This window comes from Buceros rhinoceros, unplaced genomic scaffold (assembly GCF_000710305.1).
Source record: "Buceros rhinoceros silvestris isolate BGI_N320 unplaced genomic scaffold, ASM71030v1 scaffold4406, whole genome shotgun sequence".
Lineage (NCBI taxonomy): Eukaryota > Metazoa > Chordata > Aves > Bucerotiformes > Bucerotidae > Buceros > Buceros rhinoceros.
The window spans coordinates 71,218-82,999 of NW_010417963.1; the positions used below are offsets into that span (position 1 = coordinate 71,218).

Genomic DNA, 11,782 nt, shown 5'->3' on the forward strand with positions numbered 1-11,782 from the left:
TGGGAAACGCTAGCACTGGGGGCAGGGGAGGTGACTGCATAAACACACTCATTTCCATTCTCCATTGTTGCCTCTGGCTTCAGTTGTATTAAGGTAGGATGATTATCTTTGAAGGAAGCTCTGGATGTTGCACCTTCTTCTCAGCAGACCTCACTGCAACAACTGCTCCATGCGTGACGAAGTCTGCAATGAAACAGCTGGATATTCACACTGGTTGCATAATATTTCTGGCTACAGTCCTCTATCACATTTTCAATAGCAATAGAAAAACCTGACAGCCATACAGTATCTCAAAATCTGTTCCCCTACTGTGAAAACATATTCAACTTCAATACAATTCAGTTTCCCCGCTTTATAAATGGATTAGCACGGCATTTTGTGGTTTCAGTGAAAAGTACTCTTCCACAGCAGATTTGAAATCTGTAAGATTCAATTTTTTATCAAGAGATATGAGTCACAAGTTGAATGACCAGCATCTTCAGCCAACAGTAATAGGAAAATCTTCAAATTAACCCCAAGACTCACAGCAGGCACCACAAAAATGGTATGTAACTATCAATAAAACCTTATGTACATCCACCCATCTGTAAAATAAAGACAGGATAATAGGTTTGGTTTTGGTTTTTCTTTTAAAAAAAAGCACGGAAGTCTGTAATTAAAGACAGTCTTTACACATATGCACAGCCAAGTTAAGCAGCAGCTGCACAGTCAGCTACGGTGCCTCTTACTGAATTTTAAGACCAAACTTTGCAACCTCGTAGTCATAAGAAAATAAGAATTTCTGGATCTAGCTTATCTATCTAGTCACAATACTAGAATGGAATGTCAAATCTGATTCTGCCTTAATACTGCAAGCCCATCAGCAAACAGACAAACAAAATACAGAAAACAGAAATTATGTTTTTCACCAGTAGACAAGGATAATCTTCTAGGCTGTGAAGTAATACCACATGCTATGATTGTCTCTAACTAAAAAGAGTGGTAGTTTTAACTTAAGGGCAAGAAGAGAGTTGGATTGGGTTAGGCAGATGGATACTGAATTTACAGAACCTTGTAAAAAGATTGACCAAATAGAATGCAATTCCCAAAGGCAAAAACCCTTAAAGTTTAAAAAACAAAGAGAAACTATTTATACGGCTTTGTACCTTAGTGTTGAAAGAAGGCACTGTAAGACCAACAGACTGAAGATGGGTTGGGCCAAAGACCCAGTCAAGTGGTTAAACGAAGTGCGCGCGATAAGAGAGGCACTGAAGAGAGCCACAGACCATATATTACGCTTGCTGCGCAACTCTCTGATCCTTCACCAAAACTTTCCCTAATGATATCAGTAACTTTAGGAGGCAGAAAAAGAAAAGAGAATGAGGAGTAGTAAGTGGTTTAACTTTGTAAACTGGGACTTCCTGCTTGTAATTAATGCTAGAAAAACCATGAGGACGAAGCAAAAAAGCCAGTACCTCAGTTACCTCTGAGAGACAATCTGAATATTAAAAGTATATTAAAAATATAAAAAGGGACCACGATTTAAATCTTAAAGGAAAATCTGCACAGCTTATGTATCTAGAGCCATCTTCTTTAGTGAATATGTAAGATGAACTAGATTCTTCATCCAAGATTGGCTTTCTCCTGGAGGGTTAACTTCCTCCGAATTCCAGAATTTGTCTGCAGTGATAATGTCCCACTTCTCTTCCACAAACCTTACTTAGCACATATCCCAGGAAAAGGTATATTTTCAGACTTCTTCATTCAATATGCAAACCAAAACCCTTCACATCTTTAGTCTCCGGATTTAAAAAAAGGAAAGCCACACACCAAGCAGTAGCAGTGTACTTCAAAAGGGAGGAAATAAAGGAAATAATATGACATGAAATTGTTGGAGCAAGACAAGTGCTGAAAGGTAACAACTTCAGAAGACTTATCTGTAACTGAAGTAACTGAAGGTTTTCATCTTTGCATGCATTTTAACTGATAAGCAGCTAGCTTGAAAGCAAAGGGAAGGAGACTGTATGACAAAAATCATAAACAGTATTCAAGTTTCCAAAGCTCTAGTACTTAGGGATTCATTTTGTGTGAAATGTAAAGTGGTGGTGTGTCTCTCTCTGGGAAATTTGGGGGCACAGAGTTGCAGTATAACTACGTGCTAGTCTACGAGCACTTACAAGGCACACAATCACAAAAAATACCCCAGAAATTACTTGTCATTTCAAGCCTTGAAATAACAACCAGACCCCTGTTTCAAAAGCTCTTTTACATATTGAAGAAAAATTACAGTTAGTAGTTCTCAGGAAGTTACACAAGATAAGCATGGGACTCTTACAACCTTTAAAAGGTGCTATTTTGCACGTAGGAACAGAACAAATGTTTCAGATGGTTTTAAAGTGTACCTTCTTCCAACCTTTATCATTTATACTTCCTTGCTAGAAGACAGGGTAAGGATAGGAAGAAACTCGTTTAAAAAAACCTTCAAGTAGTACCCAAAAACTATAAACAATTAAAATACCTACAAACAAAGCTCGGCAAGTGGAAGATTAAACAGACTCGTTTGTGCTGTAGCTGGCTATTACAACAAATGCCATGAGGTATAGAACTGTATAAATCTTTCAACATTAGCATTCCCTTTGCCACTGTCTGTGATGGGAATCAAATAAGGCAAGTTGGTTCACAATTCACTGTGTCAATGCCCACAGATACCACACGGTCTTTGTGACCTCTGTCACTATAAGAAGGACTAGTGGATCAGACACTAACAAGAAACTGAAAGATTCTGTTTGTCCTTATTTTGGATTTCTTCTGGTATCACAAAGAGTATTTTCCCCACAACACACACACACAGAGCAGATCAATTCTCTTCTTTTTTGTCATAAGCACCATAGGATGCATGTGTTTCAGACTGTTTCTGTAGATTTGCCAGCACTTAGCAGAGGGAATTTAGCATATTCACATTATATATATACCCCTTAGCAAGAAGGACAGTTTCTGTGAAAACTGCTCTCAGAGTTTTTCCCATATGGCTTGAAACAGCCAGTCAACATACAGATCTGACAGCTCTGTCAAGAATTTTAGGTACGTGATTTCACTAGTTGCATTCCCACGCATCATTATATTAAGTAATGCTGTCTGAAGGCTATAAAAAACCTCTTCCTGCTTGGCAACATAGGACTCATCTCTTTTAATGACTTATATTTTAAAGATACCCTGAATAGTTTTCCAAAACAAGAAAGCTAAGAGGCATATAGCTTGACCTGCCTTTAAAACAGATTTACACAGAGTACCAAAAAACATAAAGAGCATAATATAGGGGGAGGGGGAGAAAAGCAACAGAACTGATGAAAAGTCGCCTTGAGAATTCAGAAAGAACCCTACAAAAAAGCTAGCTCTTCTTCGCAAAGCGGAAAAAATACATTTTTATCTGACCAGTGTGTCCCGATTTCTAGACTGATGCATTATCCAGCAAAGACATAAAAACTTAAAAACTGGATCAGACCGGTATCAGACTATTATCAGTGGCCTATCATTCTAGAGGCCAGATTAGAACACATGTAAAGAAAAAAAATTATACAAATCTCATCATTCTAATTAACTAGGTTTATATTATACAGCAGAAATAATACAGTAAAAGGACTGCCATAAGAGTAAAGACTCAAAGAACCAACTGATGCAACAGGAGAATATACATAATTAATAATCCTGTGCACATGAAGACTGCCTGTAGTTCAGTGAAGAAAAAACAAAAGATGAAGCAAGAAAATAAATACCATTAAACAGTACAGCTTTAGTTTAACTCTACAGTTTTTATTCATTTCTCAAGACAGTAACCTATCAAATAAGCAGTCTGCACCAAAAAAAATTTCTAAGATCTTTTTCAAAAAAGAACACTTTTTCTCTACCAATTAGAAGTAGTGCTCAATATGCCAGAGAAAACTTCACCTAATCAGTATTCTGGGAAATACTTGTTCTTTTGCTATAACAAACCCAATTTGGCTTGTCTCTCTAATGAAGCTATTAGCCAGCACATTACCACCTACACTTCTTGCATAGAACTAACAGACCTGGAACTCAGAATACTAGTTTCTACCAAGTTGTAGTATGCAGGTGAAAAGAGAATCTGGTTTAAGAGAAAAAACATGTCAATACAAGTAAAATACAAGTGCGCACTTCTGCAAGCCAAAAGATTCAGTGGTCTACTCTCTCAAAACCAGTGATGATTCAAATATTATGATATAGTAATCCTGGACAGTCAGCCACCCACTAGTTTTGGCCATGAGTTAATCAGTCCTCAGTTCTTCCTTTGATTTGCCCAATGGTGCCAACGTTTGTGTGATGTGCAAACCATGCATGTAAGTAAAAAAAAAAAAAAAAAAACAACAAGAAAAGAAAACCAACCAACTTGTCAACTATTTTACGTTGTCTTAAAACAGAAATGAAAGATTACTACCCGGTCCTTCTTGGTACACTACAGAAAACAGGTCTACTAGCAACATTTCAGTACTTCCACAATACACAGTTTCTAAGTATTAGATGCCAGGAGAAACTCAGAATTATTTTGCACTTGCATTTTAGTAAAACACTTTAAAACTACGATAAAATTCCAATTAGATCTTTCTTAATTACATGGCAAGCTTCATCCTGTTCACAGTTTCCCGGAATACACTCTCATGGTAGAACAGAACCATCAGGATCTCAGTAATACTAATTACGGCCCCAATCCTGCACTTGGATCAAGATAAGCAAAACCATCCATCCAGCTCACATCCAGTAAAGCCACTATAAAGAAAATTCACAGTTGGTAAGTGTACAGAAAAGCACATGGCAAGCAAAAGCATACAATACTCATGCATACTCCGAATTCTAAGTTAACACATAGTGCTGCACACCACCTGAACAGGTCAGAAAAAAACCCTACCAAATATGCAGCAACAACCAAAAAGGCTCTACATACTATTTTTAAAAGAGTATGAAAGAAAAGAAATTGTACCTGTAGCATCATATAACAGTTTCAGTAGAAAGGGACCTTTAAAGATCACCTAGTCCAATCCTCCTGCACTGGGCAGGGACAGCTTTCACTGGAACATATTGTTCAAAGCTCCATCCAACCTGACTTTGAACACACAGCTCCTCTGAGCAACCTCATCCAGTGTCTAATCCACACACGTAGTAAAAACTTCTTTCTTACATCCAGCCTAAGCTTATCTTCCTTCAGTTTAAAACCATCACTCCTTCTACTGCCACTACAGGCCCTGGTAAAAAGTCTACTTCCATCTCTCTTATGAGATCCTTTTAAGTATTGTATGGTTGCAACAATGCCTTTCCAGAGTCTTCTCATCTCCAGGCAGAACAACCCCATCTCTCAGCCTTTCATCACAGCAGAGGAGTTCCAGCCCAAGCATCATTTCCATGGCCTTCCTCTGGAGCTGCTCCAACACGTCCTTCCTGTGTTGAGGCCTCCACAGCTGGACACAGGACTCCAGGAGGGGTCTCACCAGGGTGGAGCAGCGGGGCAGAATCATCTCCCTTTCCCTGCTGGAGATGCTTCTTTTTATAGAACCCCAGATAAAGTTGCTTTTCTGGGCTGCAGGTGCACTCTGCCGGCTCACATGCAATTTTTCATGCACCAGTTCTCCAGCTGTTCTCCACAGGGCTGCTCTCAATCCATTTATTCCCCATCCTGTATTGATACCAGGGATTGCTCCGAGCCAGAAGCAGGACCTTGCCCTTCGCCTTCTTGAACTTCATGAGGTTCACATGGGCCCACTCCCCAAGATTGTCAAGATTCCTCTGGATGGCATCCCTACTTTCAAGGGAGTGGTGAGCTACATCACTCAACTTGGTGAGGGTGCAACTCACTACCACTATGTCACTGATGAAGATGTTAGTGCTGGTTCCAGTCTGGACTCCTGAGGCAGACCATTATTATAAAGCCACCACGTAAAGAATTAATATTCCAGGCAAGCTCATATCTACACTCTATTCACACTAGTTTCTTCCAAAATTCAGCAGAAGTATGTCAGAGACAGATAACAGGCAACTTCCGTGGAATGAGAGGGAGACATCACAGACTATGTAGCTTAAGATAAAAACAAGAAAGACCACACTGTTCTTTAGTATTTCTCATAATAAAAAAGGGGATATAGGTTAAAGTCAAAAGATAATGGATATTGATGTTTTTAAAAACATCACCACACACCCCTTTTCCCTTTTCCTTCAAGTCACAGAAAATCAGAAATCAGGCAAGTACACAGACTGAAACCTCCAGGTTCATTAAGTAAGATATTGCAGAAGTTACAATCATCTCTGAGGCTATAAGGCAGCTTCTAAGTCATGAGCTGAGGTAGAATTTTTCATCAAACGGGTTATCTAGAGGATTCCACCCCCATCCTTCCATCTGAGATGCCAAAGACAGAATACACAGTGAACAGATTTTCTGATCCTGTACTCCTATATTTCTGGAATGTGAACCACTACCAAAACTACAAGGTACACTTGATTAAAAAAAGCATCACCATGAATGCAACTTATCCATACACAGAGTATGAATAAGGCTAGAGTCTTTAAAAAACCAATCATCCAAACAAACAGAAAAAAAACCAAACCACCACACCAAACAGGAATCCTCAAGATTCCTAAGCAAATGTCGCTCCTATCTACAAATAAGGTGGACCCAGGTAGCTAAAGACTGGTCAGCTTCACCTCCATCCCTGGGAAGGTGATGGAACAAGTAATCCTGGAAGCCATTTCCAGGCATGTGAAGAACAAGAAGGTGCCCTGAGGTGGTCAGCACGGATTCACAATGGGGAGCCATACTTGACCAACCTGATAAACTTCTACAATGAAATCACTGGCTCGATGGACAAGGTGAAAGCAGTGGATAGGGTCTAGCTTGACTTCAGGGAGGCCTTTGACATTGTGTCCCATAAAATCACCACAGATAAGCTGTTGAGGTATGATGTAGATAAGCTGTATGATGCAGAGAGAGATATGGATTGAAAACTGGCTGAACGGCCAGGCCAAGAAGACTGTAATCAGTGGCAAAGTTTAGCTGGAGGCCAGTAGCAATGTAGCACAGTAGCACTATACCCCAGAGGCAAATTTTGACACCAGTCTCATCCAACAACTTCATTAACGATCTGGATGCACGGACAGAGCGTACCTTCAGCAAGTCTGCAGATGACAGGAAACTGGAAGGAGTGGATGATACACCAAAGGGTTGTGCTGCCAACCTGAGGGAGGCTGCAGAGGCTGGAGAAATGGGCTGGCAGGAACCTCAGGAAGTTTAACAAGGGGAATGGCAAAGTCTTGCATCTGGGGAAGAACAAGCCCAGGTATCAGTATATGCTGGGGGCCACCCAGCTGGAAAGCAGCTCTGCAGAAAGGACCTGCGGGTCCTGATGGACACCAAAATAAGCATGAGCCAACGATGTGCCCTTACAGCAAAGATTAATGGTATCTAGGGCTGCATTAGGAGGAGTACTGCCAGCTGGCTGAAGGAGGCGATCCCACTCCTCTACTCTGCAATAGCAAGGCCCTATCTGGAGTACTATTACCAGTTCCAGACTCTCCGGTACAAGAGAGTCATGGACATAGTGGAGAGAGTCTAGCACCGGGCCACCAAGATGATGAACGGACTGGAGGACGTGTGGGGAAGGGTTGAGAGAGCAGGCACTGTTCAGCCTGAAGAAGAGAGGGCTCAAGGGGATATTATCAATGCATATAAACACCTGAAGGGAGGGTGCAAGGAAGACAGAGTCATGTCTCTTTCTGGTGCCACGACAAGAGACCGTGGGCACAAAGTGAAACACAGAAGGCTCTGCCTGAACTCAGGAAAAGAACCTTTGCACTTTGAAGATGGCCAAGCACTGGTACCAGTTGCCCAGGAAGGTGATGGAGACCACATCCTTTGAGGTGTTCAAATGTTGTCTGGACACAGTTCTGGGTGTGGTGGTTTAGGATTTGGCATGGTTTTGTTAGTGGGGGAGGAGGCTGCCACCTTGGTGTGGTTTCAGTAGTGGGAGATGGGGCTGCTGGAGTGGCCCCTGGAAAAAGCTTCTCAGAGCAAGCTCCCCTGGCTCCAATTGGGCCCTGTCTCTGGCCAAGACTGCGCCAACCAGCACCTCTGCAAATAAACCCACTTAAGATGGGAAAACAGTTAGGGAACGAATTTTTTGTTTTGGAAGCATTCTTTTGTTTTGGAGGGGGTAAGGTAGAAGAATCAGCAACCACGCGGTCACCCAAGAGAAGGCCAGGGAGGCACAATGGTACTGTCATTTCACTTTCACCTACGGTGAGTTGGCAGACTGAGATCTTGCAATTCTCAGAGAGCACTGCCAAGGAAACGGTCTGGCTTCAGAAAGATAGAGTGAGACCCATGATGCAGAGAGCCAGAAAAAGACCCATGTTGTGGAAAGCCACAGATCCTGAAAAAGGCTGCAACTCTGAGGAGGACTGGTGCTGTGTCGGTTTGGCACTGTGAGAACTGTTCCTGACAGCAGACCTCCCCACTAGCCAGAGACATTCTTGAAGCATTGTCTCCTGTGGGAGAGATGTCACATGGCCCCAAGGCAGAACTGTGAGGAGCATTTCCCATGAAGAAGAGCAAGCACTAGAAACTGCATGGAGGGAACCGAGTCTGACTGCATCCTCTCTCCTGTGTGTTCCCCTGCACCAAGTTGCGGGGAGGAGGTAGGAAAGCTGAGCCCAGGAAGAAGGGAGGGATGGGGGGGAAGATGTACTGAAGAACTGGTTGTTTCTCTTATTGTCCTACTCTGATGTCAGTTGGTGACTTGGTTGTGGTTTTGTTGTTTAAATTGAATTGATTCGCCACGCCAAGTCTGTTTTTCGCTCGTAACCTTAAGCGGTGAGTGAACTCTTCTTTGACCCTTGTCTTGACCCGTAAGCCGTTTGTTTTATTTCCTCCCGCTGGAGGGATAGAGCACGCGTGTGGCACTCCGTCTAAACCACCACACTGAGCAATTGGCTCTAGATGGCCCTGCTTGAGCAAGGGTTGGGACCAGATGGTCTCCAGAGGTCACTTCCAACCTCAACCATTCTGTCATTATATTGCTGACAATTGTAACACAGAACAGTTGTATTCTTTTGATCTCTGTAAAAGAATGGAACAGCATTAACTTACACAAGGCCACGTAAAGAAGTACCTATACAGAGGGCACCTTTATAGGGTCGATTGTTTAAAATGTTTTACTCTCTGCAACATACATATAGAGTTATTAATAAGTGGATACATTTCTTTTTGGAAAAAAGTTAATCAATCTAAAACCTAAATTGTAAATCTCTTCTAAAAAGCTAGCACTCTAGTTTCAATTTTTTTTCAGGATTCTATCTTTTTTAACTTTAACTCATGATTTTGATGGAAGTTTACAGGAAGTTGACTACTATAACAATGTATCACAAGTAACAGAGTATTTTGCCCACCATTTTCCATGGTACAGAAAGATAATAGAGGAAGTATGTGCTGATATATAATTACTTACAGAAGGAAATAATGAAGAGCTCATGCAGTCAGCTACTGCACTCACAAGACACTACAAGGAGATTCGCAACATTATAAGGAGATAGCAAGTTCTTCTTCCATTATCTCATGCAATTTAAAAAATAGTTTACCTCTGCATGCCTCGTTAACAGAATAAATATTTTATTTAGTAATTAGTTCTAATTACTTTCTAGTAATTACTTTCTAATTTCCTTTGGGTTAAGGAAAAGTTCTCTTGAACTTCAAGTTTTTCACTCAACTAAAGAGTACAGGATTAAGATACTTCCAAAACAAACTGAAAAAGCAAATTCAAGGATCAAGTTTAAATACTTTGGAAAAATCATCTGTGATGCAACTCTGAATACGTCCACAGACATATCTTGTCTTCTCAAAATGTGACTTTTACTCCTAAGTAAAATTCTAGGTTTAAACCTGCTGGTATAAATTATGTTGTTCTATTTCTAACAGTGTATCATGTGTACCCTACACATAAAACATATTTTCTGTGTATCACAAAGTAACAAACTGAATCCATCCCAACAAGACATTTATGTCAATATTAAAAATCGAGAAAAATTGAGTCAGTGTTCCAAATGGTTCCTTTGAACCATTTGATCCTGGCTGACACTGATGTGTTCTGTACGCATCTTCTAATGCAGCTGAAGGTTTGTTATGAATCCACAGAAAGATGTTGTTATACCTTCTCATAGACAGAGACATCTATGCCTAAAGACACAATGAGACTTCCACTGCATGTACCAAAGTTTCAACTGGTATCAGGCACGTATGAAGCAAGATTATTATTTCATCATAGAAAAGTATTTCAAAACCATACTATCTATCTCCCGAAATGCACCATCCAACTAGCTTACAAAGTTAAAGATGGCAGGAGCTCAGATAAACTTTAAGTACAGAGAGTCAACAGGCCAGTGAGCTAAATCCATGAGCTAAACCACTACGGGCATTCATGAGCACATTTTACCCTTATCCTATTATAAAGCATGTTCACAAACATCTTCAGACGGTAAGTAGGTTGCATTACTTTACAGTACAAACAGCGCACATATAGTCAGGTTCCAAGAGTTACAGCAACTCAGCTAACACCTAACTTTCTTTTAAAACAATGGAAACCCACTGTGCCCATCACATTTACCTACTCCCTAATAAGTACCCCTTTTATATTCCAGTACCTTGGCTTGTCACAAACTTTGTATTTTAGTGTAAACTTCTTGCTTTAAAGCAAACCTACTCAGCTTTATTCTCTCTCAAAAAGAAGAAAACCATTACCTTCTGAGGGGTCAAAACTCTCTGCCTGAACTTTTCAATCGTATCTTGACCTGCAGCTGCCCAGGCACTGGCAAAGGCTTCAGCTTTGTCTTGATCCAGGTGAATGCTTTGCAGCTGTTGTTGCAATGAAGCAGGCTTCAAATTATGATAGACTGCCTGTTATAAGGAAAAGTAAGTTCAATTGTCAAGTACTGCTCTACAAGTTGTGCCAGATACATTCTACCACAGATGACCACCACGCTAGCAACTCTACTGTGGGACTGCAAGCATCCCATTCATCTTAATCCTCTGACTGAGAAGACAGTTACACTTTACTATGTCAACTGCATCTCAAAATGCAATATTACAAAGAACTCTTCTCAGGATACATTATCAAAAATGAATATACAAAACAGATCTGAGTATATATATATATGTTTCCACTATATATAATGCGGAAGCAGCTATCACTGAAAAACAAATGCGACTTTTAAGTTAATTGTGAGCATGAAGAAAGGACTTTTTCCAATTCACACTGTTCAAGCAAGCCTGAACTACCAGGTAATATTCTCAAAAGACAGAAACACGGGGGAAAAAAGAAGAAACAAACAACACATGCGGCAAAGACCACACAAGAGTCTTCTTACCTATAATGTGTCCATAGACCAAAGGGTTGTTAAAAAAAGTTATGCTCTGACAGAACAAGCAACTACTCTTAAGAAGCAGAACTATCAGCAAGAACACAGAGTACTCATACAACACGTATTCCATCTGGGACTCTTCTTTGGGCAGATATTAACATCCTTCCCTTCCTCTTTTTTTAAAAGGCAAAAGAAATAAGTCCTAGAGGAGACTGAACTGCTTTTTCTGCTCATCTTCAATAATTATCCTATAAATGAAGCAATCTGACGAAATTAGGACCAGGCAATAACACAGGTAATTTTACTGTTTGGCTATGATGAAAACTCAAAATTCTATTCTGGATGTGAACTTAGGTTCTGTTTTGGTTTTTTGGTAGTGTCCTGGGTTCAACAT

At 40.5% G+C, this 11,782-nt stretch overlaps 1 protein-coding gene across 1 annotated transcript in view; it reads right to left on the bottom strand.

The window, feature by feature from the left end:
• COMMD10 (COMM domain containing 10) overlaps positions 1–10,924 on the bottom strand; it is a gene marked incomplete at its 5' end in the record, with an annotated part of 20,851 nt that extends 9,927 nt beyond the window's left edge. The window contains one exon of the mRNA XM_010138342.1: positions 10,769–10,924. Coding sequence (XP_010136644.1) covers positions 10,769–10,924 — 156 coding nt within the window. The remainder of the gene's footprint in view (positions 1–10,768) is intronic.
• Between the last annotated feature and the right edge of the window lie 858 nt (positions 10,925–11,782).